At 54.3% G+C, this 21,109-nt stretch overlaps 2 protein-coding genes and 1 long non-coding RNA gene across 9 annotated transcripts in view; 2 read left to right on the top strand and 1 right to left on the bottom strand.

The window, feature by feature from the left end:
- Positions 1-303: 303 nt before the first annotated feature.
- Positions 304-11,887, top strand: LPAR5 (lysophosphatidic acid receptor 5). Its single transcript, XM_067695555.1, has 2 exons — positions 304-541; positions 8,042-11,887. Exon 2 carries the CDS (start codon positions 8,262-8,264, stop codon positions 9,363-9,365), a length of 1,104 nt encoding a protein of 367 aa, XP_067551656.1. The 5' UTR covers positions 304-541; positions 8,042-8,261; the 3' UTR covers positions 9,366-11,887.
- Positions 11,888-11,895: 8 nt separating this feature from the next.
- Positions 11,896-13,727, bottom strand: LOC137201556 (uncharacterized). The gene is made up of 2 exons (XR_010932222.1): positions 13,627-13,727; positions 11,896-12,692 (listed from the first exon to the last, which is right to left on the bottom strand). It is a non-coding gene; the product is annotated as an uncharacterized lncRNA (long non-coding RNA).
- Positions 13,728-20,452: 6,725 nt separating this feature from the next.
- Positions 20,453-21,109, top strand: part of CHD4 (chromodomain helicase DNA binding protein 4) — a 30,048-nt gene continuing 29,391 nt past the window's right edge. For all 7 annotated transcript variants that reach the window (XM_067695531.1, XM_067695530.1, XM_067695532.1 and 4 more), the window contains exon 1: positions 20,453-20,610. The gene's annotated coding sequence lies outside the window, so the exon portion shown is untranslated. The remainder of the gene's footprint in view (positions 20,611-21,109) is intronic.

Genomic DNA, 21,109 nt, shown 5'->3' with positions numbered 1-21,109 from the left:
TGACCCGGAAGACAAGGGGCTCAGCCCAGGGTTCAGAGACTAGGGGCTGCCGCCCCCCACACAGAGGGAGGTAAAAACCACATGTGGCAAGAACGAAACCACCTGCCGGAACCCAAAAGAGACGGAGACAGCCAGGGGGAACTGCCGAGGACAGCGGGAGGCTGGGGGTTAGTCATCTGGCATCTGTGGGTGGGTGTGCCAGTTAGGCTTCCCGGAAACTGCAGGGAGTGTGCGAGCCATGGGTGGGTGGGTGGGTGGGGGGCGTTACTGGGGGAGAGTCGGGGCTGCGTTAAGTGCCATGATCTGCTGGGGTTTCTTCTCTGGCCGGTCCGTGGAGGCCACTGAGGGCACTGCTTCCTCCTCTCTCTCTCTCTCCCTGCCCTGCCCGGGGTTGGGTGCGTGCAGGGAGCTGGGATCTGCCGAGAGCTGCCGAGGTGTGTGTGTGTCCCACCCACCGGGAACAAGTCCTACCAGCCCAGCCCGGCCCAGAGCAGGCAGAAGCCGGCGTGGAGCAGCAGCTGAGCCACGGTGGCGAGCACAGGTATGGGGGCGTCCCAGCTGCGGTTGAACCTCACAGGGGCACGTGGGGCAGCACCCCTTCTTTAGAAACGGGAGCCATGGGTGGGGATGGAGGTGAGAGGGGGCCCGGGGCCCTGGGAAACCTTTTTGAATAAAGAATTCTAAAGGATGGCCTCAGGCAGGCAGACCTCAGACAAGAGGATGATGCTCCCTAGGCCTGAAGCACCAACGCACCCTGGGGCCCGTATGCCTGGGAGCTGCGTCTACCCCTTCACCCGTTAGGCCCCCGCTGTCACGCTGAACCCCAGATCCCAGGCCACTGGGGAGGGAGGGCCCTCTGGGGATGGTTTCCAGCCCTTTCCCACTCTCAGATAAGACAACCCCTGACCCTCTCACCCCAGGGCTGGGCCTCTGCTGGTGACAGTGAACTGATCTGATTAAACTCCACAGGCGGGTTCAAGGCACAGATCTGCTCTCACAGTTATCCTTCCCAGCGAACCAAAGTGTTCTAGTGGTGCCTTAGAGAGATACTGCCTTCACCCAGTGCGTTTTCTTTACAAGGAGATTAGGGACTTCCCTGGCGGTCCAGTGGTTAGGACTCCGCGCTTCCACTGCAGGGGGTGTGGGTTTGATCCCTGGTTGGGGAACTAGGATCCCGCATGCTGTGCAGCGCGGCCAAAAATATATATATAAAAGATAAAAAATAAAGTGTTGGTAAAATTAGTTTAAAAAAAAAGAAAAAAAATAGAGGATTAGACCAGCTGTCTCCCATGTTCCTAGAGCTATGGTAGAATGTGGCCCATGGGTGTCATGAAGTGGATAAAATTTCAGATACTGACCATGGGGTTGGGGGGGTGATATTGGAGGGTGGGTGAGGCCTTCTGATACCTCTGCCTCACACCACTGAGGGCAGCTGCCCACCTGTTCCCCGGGTCTATGGGGGCCTCTCTGATGGGAAGGGGCCCTCCCATCAGGTCACATCTGCAGTCCCTTCAGGATGAGCTGAAGTTGTCGCCAAAGGGGAGATGGCAGCAAGGCTTGAGGAGGAAGCAGAAACTTATTCGACCCGCAAGCCTCACCTCCTGGCCACCCAGAGACCCCAGAGCCCAGCTGTGCCTCTGTCTGATGCCCCCAGCGTGTACCCCTGCAACACGGAAACCTTGCATGCCCAGGCCCGCGGGGAAGGGGGCAGCAGAGGCGTGAGGGCTATGTGTGGAGCACACTCAGTACTGCCCGAGGTCAGGGTGAGGTCCATGAAGCCAAAGGCTCCAGGAGGTTTCTCTGAGGCAGCGGGACCCAGCCAGGCCCCAAAGCAAGGACCACCCAGAGCACAGGGCTGCGGAGGGTGGCTTGAGCCCCTCTGAGTCTTGACTGGGACTACGTTTCCTGTGTTTTCAGCTCTTGACAGCAGGGTGGAGAAATGTCTGCAGGTGGGGAGGTGACAGCCATGCACTGGGGAGACTTAAGTATGGAGCTGTAGGTCACCTTTGCTTTCTGCCTTTTCCTAGAAAAAATTTCGGGAGGGATGAGATGAGAATACCCAGGGATGGTGCTGGAAAGGCAGGAAGAGAGGCTCAGGTGGGGAAGGGTGGGGAGAGGCTGGAGCAGGAATCTGGGCTGGAGAAAGCAGAGCAGGCTGGATCAGGGAGGAAGGAGGATGGAGAGAAGATAGGACACCCAGCAGCGGGGGAGAACGTGGCCCTGAGGGCAGGAGGAAGCCATCCACTCAGCCCGGTGACCTGGTACTATCTCCACCCCACAGGCTCTCCAGACCCAGGACAAGCTGATGGGCAGGATTCATGTGTACCCAGAGCAACCCTGGGACAGAGCTTTTCACAAAGCCTTTAGACTTCTTGAAGCTTCCGCTGAAGGCTCAGCACAGTTTGGATCTGTTTGGGGCGTCTGAACCTACAGGCGTTAAGAGGTCTTCACAGTTACCAGCGTCTGCTGATAAAGGGCGCATCTTCCCGTGGCTGCCGAGGTGTAGCGGCAGAGGAAGTGGGCTCAGCCAGCACCGCTCAGGTCGCAGGTCAGGGAGCGCGCGCCGTGCGGGGGAGGTGGAGGGTGGACACGCTCCCTGGCGCCTGGCCACCAGAACCTAAAAGAAGGTGGGAGCTATTCCAGAGCTGGTCTTCTGGGTCAAGGAGGGTGAGGATTGACATTCCCACTTTCCAAACTTCTGAAGGATGTGGATTCCTGAGGAGAGGAGGTGGGGAGTAGGGGGGCAGGAAGCACATGGAGAGGGTGGCAGACAGGAGGAAGCTGTACAGAGACGGGGTGCCTCTCTCCCCTCCCTTTCTGTCCCAGATCACCCATCCCTTTCTGTTCCGCTCCCCTCTGCATCCCTGGTCAGGCGCCGGAAGGGTGGACACCACGGGCCAGCTGTGTGGAGGAGAGGAAGGGAAAGATCATGATGTAGCCTCCTGGCCACTTTTATCCTCCATTCTCACTTCCTGTCAGGGCAGAAAATAGCCCTGCCCCTGTGACTTATCTCAGCAAAGAATAGTGCCCAGCCCAGCTCAGAGGGCAATGGGACAGGTCCCAGAGGCCCCGAGGACATAAGGAACCTGGGCCCCGGGTGTGCAGGTGGGAAGCTGAAGGACAGAGAAGCAGCGTGGAGGAAGGTGGCCGCGCACCATCTGGCGTGTGTGTGGTGTCGGGGGCTGGGATGTGGGCGGGGCCGTCCCCAGGGCCTCTCTTTGCCTCTCAGTGACTTGGGACCGGAATCTGTTTGTGCACATCTGCATGCGTGTGTGTGCTCCTGAAGCTGCCCGTCTGTCTGTCCGGCTAAGGATAATGTCCCTAGGCGGGGACGGTGTCTGCTTTCCTCCCCTGGCTCGGCTGTCTGTGCCTCCATGCGTGCACACGTGTGTTACAGGCTGTGGATACACGTTGATTCGTATGTTACTAGGGATCTTGTGTGCACATCCCTCAGTGTACCCTTACCTGCGTGTGGCCTTGCACGCTCCCGTGTGTGTGTGTGTGTGTGTGTAGTGGTGTGCTCACATGACCTCCGGGCGTGCTGAGGTTACGGAGCCAGCGTGGGCCTCCACGTCCCCCTTCTCCCTGGTGAAATGAAATCCCAGTGTCTCTGCTTTTCTGGGGCACCTGCTGCCTCTTTGCTTTCCGTCTCCCGCACCCCCAACCTGACCTCTTGCTCAAGGCAGGATTGAGGAGAGTGCCGTGCCACTCCTCCCCCACATCTAGAGCCCTCTTTCCACTTCTTGTTTGCCTCCTTTTTGGCAGTTTTTCCCATCTTTGCCATCTGGCCTGGCACTGTGCCCATTCAGCTCCACTGATGGGGAGCCCTCGGGAAGCAAGCGGATCGGGTGGGGACCAGGGCAGGGGCCTGGCAGCTCTCAACAGCTTGGGCCATCCTGTGTGAGTCTGTGGGAAAGGGGTGGCTTTTTGACAACTAAACTCAAGGGCTTCTCCGCTTTGGAATGGAGTAAGGCGAGAGCATCGCCATCTGCTTTCCTGAAGGATTCCTAACTCTCTACCTTTTAGCAGCAGCTCACCTAATACATTTTGGCCTCTTTAACCTTGCAACTTTGTTGACGAAAGACTTGGGATTCTTGGAAAATAATTTTCCATTCACTCAGTGTCTAGGATGTGCCTCCTAGTCGTAGGGAGCTATGGGTGCTCCAAGTACTGCTTAAGAATGATCAAACGTGGGCTTCCCTGGTGGCGCAGTGGTTGGGAGTCCGCCTGCCGAGGCAGGGGACACAGGTTCGTGCCCCGGTCCGGGAAGATCCCACATGCCGCGGAGCGGCTGGGCCCCTGAGCCATGGCCGCTGAGCCTGCACGTCCGAAGCCTATGCTCTGCAACGGGAGAGGCCACAGCAGTGAGAGGCCCCCGTACCGCAAAAAAAAAAAAAAAGAATGATAAAATGTTACTGTGATTGTAGCTGTAAACTGTTATTGAAGTTTTAATGCAAGCTGTTTCCAAACGAGCTTTTCAAAAGGGACATGCCTTTCTCTGAGTTATACATGCGGACAAGATAGTCAGGAATGTGATAAGAAGTGGTTGGACTGATGCAAGAAATATTATAACAGGATTACAGGCTGGGCGGACATGGGGGGAGGGGGCAGATTTCCTGAAAGGCAGCCAATGAATATCACAAGGGCCTGCTAGGTAGAGAGACTGAAGTGTGAGTGAGCCTGGGAAGAAAGCTGTGGAAGGTGTGGTCTGCACCCCAGGACCCTACTGTCTGGCTGGGGAAATGGGACAAAAACACACGTCATGACCTAAGGAGTTCAAAGCAGCAAACTGTTTCTGTAGGTAAGGGGAAATCATCAGGGCGTATTTGTGTGTGTGTGAAAGAGAGATGAGTCTGTGTTGCCAGTGTTTGAAGTGGGAGAAAGAAGGAAGTGGGTTATTAAAAAGTATATGTTTCAACTGGACAAAAGAGGAAGTAAAACGATTCACCTATGGGCACAGATTTGATATAAGCAGCTGTAAAAGTTAGGTGCTCTGTGCGGCATCCAGCCGCATACCCACCCACCCACTCTTATTGGAAGCAGCTTTTTGGACTTTGGAGCCCGGATGTCCTGGATTTGAGGCCTGACTTCACTCCTCACTGACTGAGCTCTTAAGGAAAAATCAGGAGAAACTCCTACCTCAAAGGGCTGTTGGAAGGATTAGAGCTCGTGCGTGTAAAACACCCTGCGAGATGGTGAGGGATCAGTAAATGGTAGCCATTATTTTTGACCCAACATTTATGGAGGGAGGGCTGGGACTACAGAGATGAGTAAGTCACAGCCCCCAGGCCCTCCCTCAAGGAGCTCCCAGGCGGGCGGGAGAGGCAGACCAAGAACAGCCAATTATAGCACAGGTGGGAACAGCTGACCTGTGGCCAAAGTGCTGGGAAAGCTCCAGTGAGGGGACTCGCCTGGTGGGAAGGGAGGGAGTCAGGAAAGGCATCATGGGGTCCTGAGAAATGATTGAGTTTGCCAGTTGGAGGATGGGAGAAAGGGCACTCCCAGTTGCAGAAACAGCACGTGCACAGACAGAGCCCTGAAGATGTAAGGTATGTGCAGAATTATCACTAGTTTGGCGTGACTGGAGCAAAGGAGCATGGGAGGTGGGCACGTTTCAGGAAGAGAGCCTGGCATTACTTGCTTTTCAGCACGTTTAAGACCCATCTAGCATTATTTTCATTGATGAAATTGGTATTTTGCAGACAAAGTGTTTCCTTATTCCCTTCAACTGTTGTACTATGCTTCTTACAAGTCTTAAACTGCTGGAGTCAGAGTCTTGGTTGGAGGGAGAACAGACAAACGAACAAAAAAACCCTAGAAAACTTGTTATACTCATGTTTATAACTTGGTTCCATGTAAGGATTTAAGTGGTTCCTTTTGAAGGGAGTATGTTCCGTATCTTGGGATAATCGCTCAGGGTCTTCGGATAACTTCTCTCCCTAAGATGGCCCATGGAAGCCCATGATCATTAACATTATTCACAATAGTCAAAAGATGGAAAAACCCAAGTAACCATCAGCAGATGAATGGGAGAACAAAATGTGGTGTATATATATAGGAATGTATTATTCAGCCATAAAATGACTGTAATTCTGATACAAACTACCGCATGGATGGACCTTGAAAACTTTAAGCTAAGTGAAATAAGCCAGACACAAAAGGACAGATATATGAGTCCGCTCAGATGAGGTGTCTAGAATAGGTAAATTCAGAGAGACACAAAGTAGAATAGAGGTTGCCAGGGGCTGGAGGGAGGGGGGATGGGCAGTTATTGGGTAATGGGTATAGAGTTGTTGTTTGGGATGATGAAAAAGTTCTGGAAATAGTGGCGATGGTTACACAACATTGCGATTGTACTTAATGTCACTGAATTGTACCCTTAAAGATGGTTAAAATGGTAATTTTAAAGTTATGTATATTTTACAACACGATGGCACCTGGGGGTCGCAATGCAGGGGTGGCTGCCGTGGCCTTATGGCATTAAGGAAGGTGGAATCCTAAGACCAAGTCCTGTCTTCTAATTCCTCCGCCTCTGACCACATCCTTCCTCTGGCAGCTTTTGCCTGGGGACGGCAGTGGCTGTGGTCTTCTCTCTCCAGTAGCCTCATCAGCACGCACGGTACTTCCCTGTCTCACTGCCACCCTCTCTGGGCCCCCTTCGAGCCCTTAGGATAAAACCATTATCTGCCCCCATCACGGAATCCCAACTAGGAAGCACCCGAGTCAGACTCTCCAGGGGAGCACCTGGAAAAGTTCAACCCACGGGGCCGTCCCCTGCCTGGAAGGACTGTGCTGGTGTGTGCGATCAGCCTACGGCAGCGGTCCCCAACCTTTTTGGCACCAGGGACCGGTTTCGTGGAAGACGATTTTTCCACGGATGGGGTGGGGGGATGGTTTCGGGATGATTCAAGAGCATTACATTTATTGTGCACTTTATTTCTATTATTATTACCTTGTAATATGTAATGAAATAATTATACAACCCACCAAAATGCAGACAGGAGGCAGAGCTCAGGTGGTAATGTGAGCAATGGGGAGCGGCTGTAAATACAGATGAAGTTTCGCTCGCTCACCTCCTGCTGTGTGGCCCGGGGGTTGGTGACCCCTGGCCTAAGGGACCCCCATTATATTACTGTCCCCATTTTACAGATGAGGAAACTTAGGGAGGTCAAACAATCCAGCTGAACCAGGTCGCTCTGACCACACACCCAGCCCACACAGGAGCAGTCGTGGAGATGAGCCTGGGATTTTGTCCTGTACTTGGGAGTTTGAACTTTATTCTTTAGATAATGGGGAGTCAGCGGAACGGGCTGGTGCCAGGGGAGGGGCTCCACAGTACTTCTCACCACCTAACATAATACCTTTTTACATGGACTTTATTATCTGTCTCCTTTCAATGGAAGGGAACATAGTTGGGGGCAAGGCCTTTGTTTTGTCCACTGCTGTGAACATGCCTGGAACCTTCTAAAGTCTCAGTAAGCATTTGTATGGACTTCCCTGGTGGTCCAGTGGTTAAGACTCCGGGCTTCCACTCCAGGGTGCACAGGCTAGATCCCTGGTCGGGGAACTAAGATTCCACATCCTGCATGCCGCGAGGCCAAAATGATAATAATAATAATAATTAAAATCCTGGTAAGCATTTGTAGAAGAAAGAAAGGAAGCAAGGGAGAGATATTAGTAGATAATAACAGTAAGCAAAGCACTTTAAATATATCATCTCGTTGAATCTAACGACCTCGTGAAGTAGGGGCCCCTCTCCTTTTTTTTTTCCAGGTAAGGAAAATGAGGGGCAGAGAGATTAAGTCACTTTTCTGAGGACAAAAGCCCAGATTTAACCCTAGGCAGGCCTGACTCTAGAGCCTGGGCATTTAGCACTGTGCCATAGAGCGGGCTGCAGAAAGCTGTTCTGGCCAGAAGGACGGTGGAGGAAAGATGTGAGGCTGAGAAAAGGCCCAAGAGGCCAGCAGGTTCAGCTATATGACATTTGTGTCTTCAGCCCTTCCTTGCAGAGTCTTGACTTCTGCCTTCCCTCCTATGCCAGGTCTCCACTGAGGCCGATGAAGCTCTGACCAAGGGCATCTGATCCTCCGCAGCTGTCGGCCCTGCAGCCACAGCCACAAGTCTATGCCCGGCCCCCGCTTGCTCTGGGACTCTGTGCAGCCTCCAGGCCCCCGCCGTGGAGACTGGAGATGAACGCGAAGCCAGCACGCGGGTGCGCCCCCTGATGCTCCCGGCCTAGCTCCTCCTCGCCCTTTGGCACGATGCTGGCCAACTTCTCGGCCAACGACTCTGATCTCAGGTGCCCGGACCACCAGCCCATCCACCACCTGCACTTGGTGGTCTACAGCCTGGTGCTGGCGGCAGGGCTCCCCCTCAACGCGCTGGCCCTCTGGGTCTTCCTGCACGCGCTGCGCGTGCACTCGGTAGTGAGCGTGTACATGTGCAACCTGGCGGCCAGCGACCTCCTCTTCACCCTGTCGCTGCCCTTGCGCCTCTCCTACTATGCGCAGCACTACTGGCCCTTCTCGGACCTCCTGTGCCAGCTGGCGGGCGCCGTCTTCCAGATGAACATGTACGGCAGCTGCATCTTCCTGACCCTCATCAACGTGGACCGGTACGTCGCTATCGTGCACCCGCTGCGGCTGCGCCACCTGCGGCGGCCCCGCGTGGCGCGGCTGCTCTGCCTGGGCGTGTGGGCGCTTATCCTGCTGTTCGCCGTGCCCACCGTCCTGGTGCACCGGCCCTCACCCTGCGCCCGCGACGGCCGCTGGGTGCACTTGTGCTTCGAGAACTTCAGCGACGAGCTGTGGAAGGGCAGGCTGCTGCCGCTCCTGCTGCTAGCCGAGGCGCTGGGATTCCTGCTGCCCCTGGTAGCCGTGGTCTACTCTTCGGTCCGTGTCTTCTGCACCCTGGCGCGGCCCGACGCCACGCGGAGCCAGCGGCGGCAGAAGACGGTGCGCCTCCTGCTGGCCAGCCTGGTCATCTTCCTGCTGTGCTTCGTGCCCTACAACGCCACGCTGGCCGTGTACGGGCTGCTGCGCGGCCACGTGGTGCTGGCCAGCCCGGCGGCGCGCAACCAGGTGCGCGGGGTGCTGATGGTCATGGTGCTGCTGGCCGGCGCCAACTGCGTGCTCGACCCGCTGGTGTACTACTTCAGCGCCGAGGGTTTCCGCAACACCCTGCGCAGCCTGAGCTCTCCGCTCCGGGCCAGGACCTCGGCCACCAACGGGGCTCGGGGGGCACTCGCCGAACCAACCGCTGAGACCTCCCACGCCACCGTGCCGGCCGCCGCCAGCCAGGGGCTGCTCCGGCCTTCCGACCCCCGGGACTCCTTCACCCGGTGCTCCGAGGACTCGTCCCTCTGAACGCACGTCGTGCCAGAGCGCGGTCCCCTCACCCCACCCCCACGTCTCTCGCACTCGCAGACACGCAGGGTGTGTGCACAGCAGGGCGGTGGGTTGGGCACTTGGACTTCTGAGCGGCAGCTCCAGCTCACAGATGCAGAAGGGAACAAAGTGTGGGGGGCAGGGGCCCGGGGAGGGAAGAGCGCGGCTGCAAACGTCTTTAACTAGGTGGTGATGGCGAGCGCAGAAGGACCTCTTCCTTAGTACCTAGGAAGTGCTGCCGTGAGCCTGCCCGTGCAGAGGCGGGAGACTGGATGAAATGCCCTTGGCGGGGCATGAAACACGGCCCGGCCCGTAGCTGGTAGCTGGAGCAGAAGATGGGTGTCCTGCGTTTAGACCGACCACAGAGGTCTTTGGGCCATGGACGCCACCCACTCCCCTTTCCACCTGGGCTCTGCCTGCCCAGCACTGAGGCGTAATGTAAAAGCGTATTGGATGCCGGCTGAATTGGTTTCCTTCTTGTCTAGTGACTTTTAACAATTTAGATCTGACGCCCAGCGTGGGTGGGTGGGGGCAGAGGGGGTTTTCCTCCGAGTTCCTGGTCACTGTTCCCCTTTCTAGGTCCTGCCTTCCCCTTCCACCTCACCCACCCTTTCAAAAGCTCCTCCATTCTAGATCGTAAATCCCCACCACCACCACCGTGTGTGTGTGTCTCTGCTGCTTCATCTAGAATAAGGAGAACATTCTCTGTACTAAAGAAGTAGTTCTCCAATTTTGGGGTCTCAGACCCTTTTACACTCTTAAAAATGGAGAATTCCAAAGAGAGTTTGCTTATACTTTGTCCTTTTGATACATGACCATATTAGAAATCAAAAATAGTAAGTTTTCTAAAACAGAAATACCCAAGCACACATTCCAATAGCTATGAGAGCAAGTGTCATCACACTTCATGAAGCCTCTGGAAAACTCCACCGTCTACTCGTGAGACAATGAGTGAAAAGGACAAAAGACATCTTAGTAGTAGTATCATGAAAACGGTTTTGTTCTCGTGGACTTCCTCAAAGAATCCATCCTCAGATCACACTTGGAGAGCCATACCTGTACTGGAGTATTAGAGTCATGTGTAAAGTCTTCCCAGGCCATTATGTACATTGTTTTTATCGCTGCAAGGAGAGGGCAATGCTCAGCAAATCAATTGCTAATTGTAGTCCCTAAGGCTTGGGGTTTTCGGGGTGGGGGGTGGGGAGGAGTTGCACACCGAGTGAACACCACCTGGGGCTTCCTGGAGCTGCAGAGGGAGGTGGAGCTGGAACTAGTTGCACAGATACTCAGGAGGAGGTGGAGGGCTTCTCTGGGCAGGGAAAAGGGAGCTGTGCCAGAGCCAGACAAGAAGTTTATGGGACAGTAAGAGTGTGATGGACGGGAGGACGGGAGTAAGCTGACTGCTCTTGGCAAGCTGGAGGTAAGGAAATGGAAGTCTGGTTTACAGGCCACCTACTGTCTTCCCTCTTTAGCGGAGTCGGGGCTGGGAGGAATGGCGGAGTTGGCACTGTGACATCTTGAGACCCTGACATTAGTGAGATTCGTGAGGGAGTTGATGCCATGCACACGTCCTGCATGCATTTCTGTCCCTATGTCTCTCAATGCTGTATGTTTCTGTGTATGTGCGTGTGTGTGTGTGTGACAGTGTCAGAGTTTTCCCGGGTGCGTCTCTGTGTGTTTAGTTCAGACTAAGACTTTTGTGTGTCTTTACGTGATCGCTCCAGATGGTGATTTACAAGGGTAAAATGACCCCTGGTGGCCAAACCGGAGAACTGACCCAGATTCCTCAGTGATAGCCGTGAAGCCGGGCTTTCCTCCATCTGGCGGGTTAGAGCCCTCACCTCCTGCTGCTCTAGAGAGGGCTTGATGGTTAGCACCTGCTCCGTCTTGCTCCATCCTTAGGGTTCAGGACCCACACCCTTCCAGCCCTGGGGGCACCAAACGTCATCACCGTCCAAAGTCTCAGGACTTTGCCCTATCCAAACTGAACAGAATACAATTTTTAAAAATTACTTGAGTATTTTTTTTTTTTTTTTCCGTTCGCGGGCCTCTCACTGTTGTGGCCTCTTCCGTTGCGGAGCACAGGCTCCGGACGCGCAGGCTCAGCGGCCATGGCTCATGGGCGCAGCCGCTCCGCGGCATGTGGGATCTTCCCAGACCGGGGCACGAACCCATGTTCCCTGCATCTGGCAGGCGGACTCTCAACCATTGCGCCACCAGGGAAGCCCTACTTGAGTATTTTTATATGAAGATAATGTGAATGAATTCCAAAGTAATTAAAACTCACATAGCAAGTTTCTTCCAACATAGTATATAATTTACTTATTTATTTATTATAACTTTTATAGTTTATTTTCTGTCCCCCACCCCACCCCCAAAGTAGAATGTAAGCTCCCTGGGGGCAGGGATTTTTGCTTGGTCCGTTTCCTGATGTATCCCCAGCATCTAGAACAGCGCCTGGCGTAAAAGAAGTACTTAATAAATATTTGTTGAATGATGAACAGTTGAATCTTTTTTTAAATTTATTTTTTATTGAAGTATAGTTGAATTACAATGTTGTGTTAATTACTGCTGTAAAGAACAGTTGAATCTCTCTGTGAAGTAGGTTACTATCTAGTGGGGACCACAGAACAAGTCAACAATAATTATCATTCAAGATGGAAGATGAGAGAATGCAAAGTAAGGCTCTGGCCGTTAATTTGGTAGGCAGTGGGCCGTCTCTGGAGGTTCTTTTCTTTTTTAAGTTTTTAAAAAATATATTTATTTTATTTATTATTTTTGGCTGCATTGGGCCTTCATTGCTGCGTGCGTGCTTTCTCTAGTTGCGGCGAGCGGGGGCTACTCTTCATTGCGGTGCGCGGGCTTCTCATTGCGGTGGCTTCTCTCATTGCGGAGCACGGGCTCTAGGTGCGCGGGCTTCAGTAGTTGTGGCACGCGGGCTCAGTAGTTGTGGCACAGGGGCTTAGTTGCTCCGCGGCATGTGAGATCTTCCCGGACCAGGGCTCAAACCCGTGTCCCCTGCATTGGCAGGCGGATTCTTAACGACTGCGCCACCAGGGAAGCCCCTCTGGAAGTTCTTCAGTGAGATTTTGCCCACCCTGACACACTGGGTGGGATAAGCTGTAGGGAAACGAGGTGGGGAGAGTCTAAGGGGAAGGAAAGACTGGTGAGGGAGCTGGTCTAGGAGAAGTGTGCTCGCGGCCTGTGGAGGCAGATGGAAATGAATTTTCTCCAGTGTGGAATCTCCTCTGTTTAAGCTCTGGTGGACTGTTTCCCCACATTCAGTATATCAAAAGGGTTTCCATCCTGAAGACAGAGAGGCAAGAATAGATTCAGGATGGGACTTCCCAGGTGGCACAGTGGATAAGACTCTGCGCTCCCAATGCTGGGAGCCCGAGTTCAATCCCTGCTCAGCGAACTAGATCCTACATGCATGCCGCAACTAAGAGTTCACGTGCCGCAACTGAGGAGCCCATGTGCTGCAACTAAGGAGCCCACATGCTGCAACTATGGAGACTGCCTGCCACAACTAAGACCCCATGCAACCAAATAAATAAGTATTAAAAAAAAAGAATAGAATCAGGAGATGTTGCAGGCAGAGGAGGAATGAACAGAAGCTAACGCTAACAGGAAGTTTAAGGAAGCCTGTAGCCACTGCCTGCCATTTTCACAGGATCCCCCAACTACTGGGTGGCCAGTATGACGGGGGTGAGATGTGGGAAATCCAGAGCCCTCACCCCGTGCCCTGGAGTTACTTGCCACTTTGAGGCTTAGGAAAATCGAAAGGAGGAAAAGGATAAAATCTTAGATGCTGGAAGAAGAGCGTTAACAAGTTGTAAAAATACTTGCTATGCCAAGACCTCAATTTAGTGCTTAAAATGAATTATTTTATTTTATTATTATAATAACCTTCTGAGTTAGGAATGATGATTATCTCCATTTTACAGATGAAACACCCCGGAGAAGCTGAGGTCTAAGGTCACACAAGCAGGAAGTGGCACAGTATCTGTTAGACTCTGGAACTCCTACTCTTTGCAGGACACCCTACAGTATCTCCCCTTCCTTTATTGCCCACCTTCTCATCCCTGGTTCCCTTACACCCACCGCTCCCTGGTTTCCTTTCCTCTCCTTCCCTCCTCATGTAGGCCACCACTCTCTCACCTTGAGTCTACTGTGTCATCTCTGGCCACCTTGTGCAGCTTTTCCTCCCCGCTCCTAACCCACGCACCCTACAGCTTACCTGCCCCTTCCTGGTGTGGCTGTGTGAGCGCTGAGAACTGGGCTCATTCATCCTTCCAATGGTGGTGGGTCCTAAAACACACCGCATCGAGGGCTCAGAAGGGCGTGGCTCATGGGTGGCACCCAAGGCAGGATGGCTCAGCCTTCAGGCATTTGGCCATGACTCCCCTCCCCCAGCTGGGATGTACCCAACATCTCCAAGACAGCGAATTCCTGATTGTCCACCAGCTAAACTGAAGAGGACACTTCCCCTTGGTTCTCCTCAAAGTCTGTCTCCTCCATAGAATGGTCCCTCCATGCACTGAGAGTAGTTGGGGGAAGATTAACAATCATTGGTCTTGAGATAAAACAAAAAATTCAGGAGAACCAAGGGAAAGGTAAGGGATCCTAAAAGGGAAGAGATGCTTGTTAGCCCTGGACCGTCCTGAGGGAAGTCCCTGTGGGGTTGCCACTGGGGGTCCCCTGGAAGAAATGGGGAGGGGGAGGTTAATCTCACATGGAGCCTTCCTTCTCCCTTCTTTCAGGAGACCCTGGAGACAAGGGAGGCTGGGGAACTGTCACCATGCTATCTTTTCCAGAGGAGCCCTGGAAACACTGAAAAGTGAAGTTTCTCCCAGGGGCTTGGGGAATCCCGAAGGCTGTCAGAACTTCGCAATCAAACAAACCTGGGTACTAATTTCAGCTCTGTCACTTCTTGGCAACGTGACCTTAGAAGCTATTTAACCTCTCTGAGCCTCCGTTTTCTCTTCTGTGAAATGGGGATCATAATATCTACTTACTGGGTTGTAGTGAGGGTCAATGAGGTCACCTTTGAAAGGCACCTGAGAGCCATCCCATAAGGTGGATCTCTCTTTCCAACCAGGGTGTGGGGAGAAGATGCTGTTAGTAAAGTCTGCTTGTGATGCTCAGTGGGAGTGTTTCTGGAAGACAGCAGGGGTTCCAGGTGAATCCTCACCCAGACAGAGCTCTGCGGGCAATCAGAACCAGGGCCAGGGATGGGTGAGCGAGGCAGGCTGGGCCAGCTGCCATGGTGCTTGGTCAAGGAGGCAGGGGCAGTGACTGGCCTGTCGCCCTCTGGGGGCACTCTCTCCCCACCGGCCTTGCTGTCCACCCCACAGACAGAAGAGTGGGTGGGAAAGTGCCTGAAAGGGAGAGGAGAGGGGCCATGGGATGAAGAACCAATCAAGGGAGAAAGGGCAAAAGAGGAGGCTGGAGGGGAAGTGAGGGCCCAGGCAGGCACAGGGTGGGGCCGGGAGAGGGGCCCAGGGCCGGAGGGCGGGAGACAGCCTGGGAGGGAAAGCGCTGGGGAGGGAGGAGGGAGGGACAGGCTGGGAGACCGGCGGCGCTGACACAGCCTCGATGTGTGGAACGGGCTGGGGTTTGGCCCACAGGTCAGGCGTCTGGCAGTATTATGGGATGGAGAGGCCTTAGGAGACAGGGAGAGTATTATGGGTTGGAACAGCCTTAGGAGACAGGGGAATATTATGGGCTGGTGAGGCCCGGCTCCAACTGGAGGCGGGAGGAAGGGGTGCGGGGCGGGAAGGGGGGGTGGTGGTGGAAGGGAATATTATGGGCTGGAGGCCTCCTGCGACCAGAGGCAAGAGTATTATGGGCTGGCAAGGCCTTCGGTGGCCAGAGGGGGGAGCAGCGGGGGATGGCACCGGCTGCATGTGACCGAGGGGGGGGCCAAGTTGGGGGGGTGGCGAGTGGGGGTGGGGGAGCATATTATGGGATAGCTCTTTGTACCTACTGCGGGGACTGCTTCTCCAGAAGATATTATGGGATGTCGTGTGTGGGAGGGGGAGAGGGGCTGGGGGATTATTATGGGATGGTGGTGCAGAATGGGGAGGGCCTGAGGCGCTCTTCTCCCACCGCCCCCCCCCACACCCCTTACTCTCTTGCCATCCTCTCTAAGGTCTGCCTTCTTTCGCAAATGGCCCAAGGAGAACACCTGAAATCTACCACCCCCCCTCTCGCTCTGTGGGCACCTCGACCCATCCTAGGCATCCCGCCTAATTAGCAGCCACCTCGCGGGTGCTGAGGGGGAAAGGGAGCCCTTGGGGATGGGGAGAAGGTCCCAAAGCGGGGATGTGGTGGCCAGTGGACCACACCTCCCACCTGTGCGGCGTCCCCTTGGCTCCCCATCCCCGTGGGTCACTCTCCGTCCCCTTCCCCAAAGTGGGGGCCCTCGATCCTCCTCCCCTTCCCCCTCCCCTCCATTTCCTCTCCAGCTCCCTCCACAGCCGTAACCAGTAAAACAGGCGGCCAGTTATTATGGGATGGCTGCTCCCGGCGGCTCTGCAGGGAGGGGGCGGTCACCGCGGAATGTCTCTTGTGGGTGGCTATTATGGGATGGCTGCCTCTCTTTTGGGGGGGGTGGGGGCTCGCAAGGAGAAGGATTATTATGGGATGTGCCCAGCGCAGCTGGGTGGGGCTGTCCTGGGTAGGTGAAGCTCTGGGGAAGGGGGATGGGGAAGGAAAGGAAGGAAGAGGGAGGGAAGAAGCTGGGGAGGGTGGGGTGAGCCCTGGAGCCAGACCTGAGGCCTGGCAAGAGTGACTGGCTGGAGAGGTTCTTCAGTGACAGCTGTTTGAAGAGGCCCCTGGGGGCAGGCTAGAGCTAGCCAGATCTGAGCCCTGGACACCTGGGTCCCTAAACAGCTTGTGAGCTACGGGGTCGCTGAGTCCAGGCATGCAGTGAGGAGGCCTGGGTTCTGGCTGTGTAACACACGAGGTAGTAGTGCTCCTGGGTGACCACAGCACCAAGTACTCCTCTCGCTCCCTGCCTTCCTGGGTTTGAGCCTTGGGACTGTAGCTCAGGTAGGGGTCAGGCCAGGGGAGCTCTGCCACCTTGCAGTCACACCCAAGGAGATGAGGCTGTGTTGGCTCCTGCAGGACACATGCCTGGGTGGTGCCCCCCAGTCCTGCACCACCTGCATCCTGTCTAGCTATCAGAGTGCACTGTCACTGTGGCTTTTCTGTCCTATGTCGCCTTCCCAAACCCCCTTTTCTGGCAGGGCAGGGGAACCCTAGTCCCTTAGATGTCTTATGAGCAGAGTTTCTGGGACTCACAGAACAGAGATGTAGAGAGAAGAGCTATAGAGCATGTGCTGAAAACTCCATGGACAGCCCATTCTGTTATTCTAGGTTCTTCTGTACCATGGGATGGAAGCAGAACTCTAAGGTGACCAGCTAGAGAGGCTGTCCCCCTGGGTGCATTAATCAGGAGATTATCCCACCCTTAGTCTCTGTGGGCCAATCATGCTGGTGGTTTATTTATAATTTATCTGGGAGGGTAGCATGGGGCTAGTGTATGGAGGCGAAGCACAGAAGGACCACAAAAGCAAAACACAAACACACACATCCTAGCCCTCTGGAACTCAAGAATAGAGGAAGGGACTTTAACCTTCTCCTTGTGGTGGTATCATGGAGAGGTGGGAAGTAAGGGGAGCTGGGGGATAAGTGGGTACAACCTGCAGGGGTGGGGCAGAGGGGCTGTGGTGGACAAAAGGGACCATGTTTGTAATCCCAGGCAAGAGGCTGTGACTACCCAGTTACAAAACTCTCTTCCTGGTTTATATTATGAGTCACTGTAGTAACGTGGTATATATATGCGAAGAAGAGGGTATGGGGCAGATGGAGACGTTACAGAAGGGAATTTGAGCCCCGGAGGCAGGCTGGATCCCCTAGAGAAATGGGGAAGGAGGAGGGCATACTAAGTACCTGGCAGTTCATACACGAATGAGAAACTTCTTGAAAGGAGGTCTACCCACATTATGGTATCTTAATGAAAGAGCTGTCCCCTCTCCCCCAAGTAAGGAGTAAAAGTTTTCCTCTTAGTACTCAGAATAAGCATGGGGGGGGGTGCACAAATGAATGGGGTCCAATCTTGATGTCAAGAGAATTTAATGAGAAGACTAGGCAGCCTTGCACAATGGGGGAAACAGCCTGCGTGCCACAATGGATATGCCGAAAGGGTGGTCCAGGGAGTTAAGTCAGGTAGGAGCTGGGGGAAAGCCTTACCAGCATCACTGGTGGTCTGCTTGGGGGCACAGGGATAGTGATTTCCCAAAGCAAGCTCTTGCCTCTCCTGAATTCGTCTCTCCTCACCAGTTCTCCAGTCCTGAGGTTCTCAGAGGAGGGAGAGTCATCTGGCCAGGCCCTTTCTCTAGGGAAGTGAGATTAGAAGGGCAATGCAGAGATGATGTGAGGTTCGTCCCACTCACTTCTGGTCAGGAAGGGCCTCTCTTAGGAGGAAGTTCCGGTTTCTCTTCAACCTGTCCTACCACCAAGGGTCTTGGACTTGTGTGAAAAGCAGAGGAAGATATTATCTGACTTTGGGGTCTGGAGCGGTGGCAGCAAGGAAGTGGCGTTGGGATATTGGTTTTCACCCAGGTCCTGGTTCTCTGGGGATCAGGAAGAGGGAAAAGTGACAGGCTGTAGACTTAGGTTCTCTTAGGGCCAAAAAATTCTAAGATTGGGCTCTCTGACTTTCTTGGGCTGGGTCCCCAGTGTGGCTGCAGGGTAGGTGCAGTTAGGGAAGGGGGTGGTATGTGTTGGGAGGCTACCTTGTGGCATAATAAATGAAGAAGGCATTCTGGGATGTTGACTTGTACACAGGAGGGGAAGATGGTGAACGTTATACAAAGATCAGGGGTGTATTTTGGGTGGAGAATGGGACCTCAACAAGATGAGGATGGGGGCAGTTGGAAGTATTATGAGATTTCAGGATACAAAATGAGAAAGGATATAAATAAGAAACATGGGGCGTTGAGGGTAAGCAGGACTTGGTGTTCAAGCATGAGGATGACAATTCTGGCATGTTGATGAGTCTCTCAAGAAGGAAGCACATGATGATGTTATAGGATTTCGTATTAGAAACGCTGGATGGATGAACCTTGCTTTCCAATCAAAATCCCTTAGTATGTAGGGAGCAGATAGGAGATTATCTTGACCATCCATCTATATTGTAAATCCTTTTGAAATACCTTCGGGGCTCTAGAAGGACCGCTGAGAACTTCTACTGGGATCTGATCTCTCCTGAGGTCAGTTGGGATTTGTTTTATTCTCTGTAACAGAAAATTAGGAAATAGCACTCAGTTTTCCATTGACACCAGACATTCTATCTCATCTTGGAGTTTGGTTGTTTATGCTTCTTGAAGGGAGGCACTCCCCACGGTGCCCATCTTTGTGCCTTGCTAGGTACTCCGTCAACATCTGTTGCATAAGCACGAGCAGCAGTGAGCAGAGGGAGAGCAGTTCTTGGATCTTTGTGTGTATATAGCGGGATCCTCAGTTCACACCATGGTGGGATGTCCACCCATAGGAATGGCCTAGGGGTGAGAATAGACCGCTTGACCTGGGGAGGTGGTGTGGAAAGAGGACTGCTGGAATGTTGAGAAATAATCTTTTAGGTGGGAGTTTGTAATTATTATGGGATGCTTTGGGGTGAACTAAACTTTATGTAAATGGCTCATCTGGCCAGTATGGTATTTGGTTGGTCTTACTCAAAACTCAACTGGAGGTAAGTGTCTGGAGAACACCTGGATTTTGGTGGGATTGGGTGGGGCCCTAGGTTGACTCTCAGTTCCTGCATGTCTGGAAATGATGGATGAGGGAAGCTAGGGTCCATCTTAGACATCAAGAGGCTTTGTGCCAGGACACTGCTTTGGCTCATTAAGGGATGAAGGTGTGTACAAGTTGGGGTGGGGGAGAGGGCAATGTGGGTAGCCTGTTTCATCCTCGCTGGTGTGGGTGTTAGAATAGACTGACAGCCTTGGAGACAGGGGAGATACGAGTATGAATATTATGGGATGCCTGGCTGGAAAGGTAGAGGGGTGGTGGAGTGGAGATGAAGCATTATGGGATGTGACTCTGGGTTGTGCTGGGAGTATTATGGTATGTCTGGTTGACCACGGGTTCTTTGCAATTATTATGGGATGTCAGGATGTGGGTGGGGGAGTAAAATTATGGCATATCTTTCCAGTGTTAGAGGAAAGGAGATTAGTTGTCCCTCTGTGGGGTGACAGTAGGGCTCTTGATCATTATGGGCTATCTCTTTGATAGGGCAGGAGTGGTTATTACGGGCTGTGAACTTAGAATGAGTGAAGCTTGGGGGTCATGTTGTGAGGATCTAGCCTTGCAGGGGCCGAGGGCAGCGCCAGGGGGTTGGTTATTATGGGATGTCAGTATAGAAGGTGGGAGACTGATTATTACGGGATGTGTGTGGGAGGAGGCCGAAGTGTCCGTTGTGTGTGGGGGGGTGAGTTTCTGCCTATTATGGGATATCAAACTGGGGGTGGATGAAGAGTGGTTATTATGGGATGTCTGTGGGGGATGGGGATTGAGTATTATGGGATGTGAGGCTGAATGGCTGGGAGGGGTGCTTATTATGGGATGGCCATGGGGAGGGAGAGGTGACGAATTATTATGGGATGTTAGCATTAGGGCCAAGAGTGAAGAAGTTGGCAAAGGATGGCTATTATGGGATGTCTGGGGGTGTAAAGGGTTAGTTGCAAAAGGTCGGCAATACCATGAGATGTCCACAGCCCTGGCATATATGTGTATGGAGTGTGTGTGCGTGGGGGTGGTGGTGGTGGGGGGGGTGGTGGTGGTGGTGGTGGTGGTGGTGGTGTCCGTGTGTATTATGGGATGGCCAGGGGGTGGTTGGTTGCCCGGGTGACACGCGCGCGCGCGCTCGAGGGGGCGTGGTCAATGGTTGCCGGAGCGACGAGGGGGCGGGGGTTGCCCGGGAGACCTAGGGAGGAGGGTGGCGGTAGTGGAGGGGGGGTTGGAGTTGGTTGAGGTTATTATGGGCTGTCCGTGGGGGGGCGGGGCCTGTGCGGTGGGATTTCCCGGCCGGTGTTTCGGGCCCTTTAAGAGGCGAAGCTGGAGCCGGAGCCATTTTCCCCCCTTCGGCCGCGGCGAGGAGGAGCCGGAGCGGGAGTGACACCGGGCCGGACCCAGCGCGACCTGCGGCGGCTCTGGGGTGAGGAGAACGCGGGGTTCCCAGAGAGACAACCCCTCTCAGCCCGACCAGCCCCGAGGGTCCTCCCTCCATCCAGCCGCCCCTCGGGCGTCCCCGGACCAGCGGACCGCCCTCTGCCCGGGGAGCCGACCCTGCCTCTCCCTTTCCTGCAGGGTGCCCAGCCCCCGCCCTCGTTCGGCCCGAGTCTCGCTCCCCGCGACTCCCCACCTCGGGCTTGGCCTCCCACAATGCCCGGCGCCCCCCTCGCCCTTTGCTCACTTGCCCCCCGGGACACGTGGCCCGGCCCCCTGCCCGGTGGGAGCTCCGGCCCCCCACGCCCCTGCCTCCAGCCCCCTGGAGCGCCGAGCCTCCACGCCCCCTCGTCCCCGCGGCTCCTCCGGAGAACCCGAGTTGTCCCAGAGGACAGCCTTTGGAGAGCTACCCTGTCTGGGGACTGGCCCCTCCCCAGGCGCAGGGAGGCGCCCCCCCACCCCCCAGTGACCTTGTGTCCCTGAGCGCC

Source organism: Pseudorca crassidens, chromosome 11 (assembly GCF_039906515.1).
Source record: "Pseudorca crassidens isolate mPseCra1 chromosome 11, mPseCra1.hap1, whole genome shotgun sequence".
Taxonomy (NCBI): domain Eukaryota; kingdom Metazoa; phylum Chordata; class Mammalia; order Artiodactyla; family Delphinidae; genus Pseudorca; species Pseudorca crassidens.
The sequence above is the reverse complement of the archived record's forward strand: the minus strand, read 5'-3'. Positions and strand labels throughout refer to the sequence as shown.

Excerpts from the sequence above, each read along its gene's own strand:
- LPAR5 (XM_067695555.1), top strand. The coding sequence starts at position 8,262 with ATGCTGGCCAACTTCTCGGCCAACGACTCTGATCTCAGGTGCCCGGAC.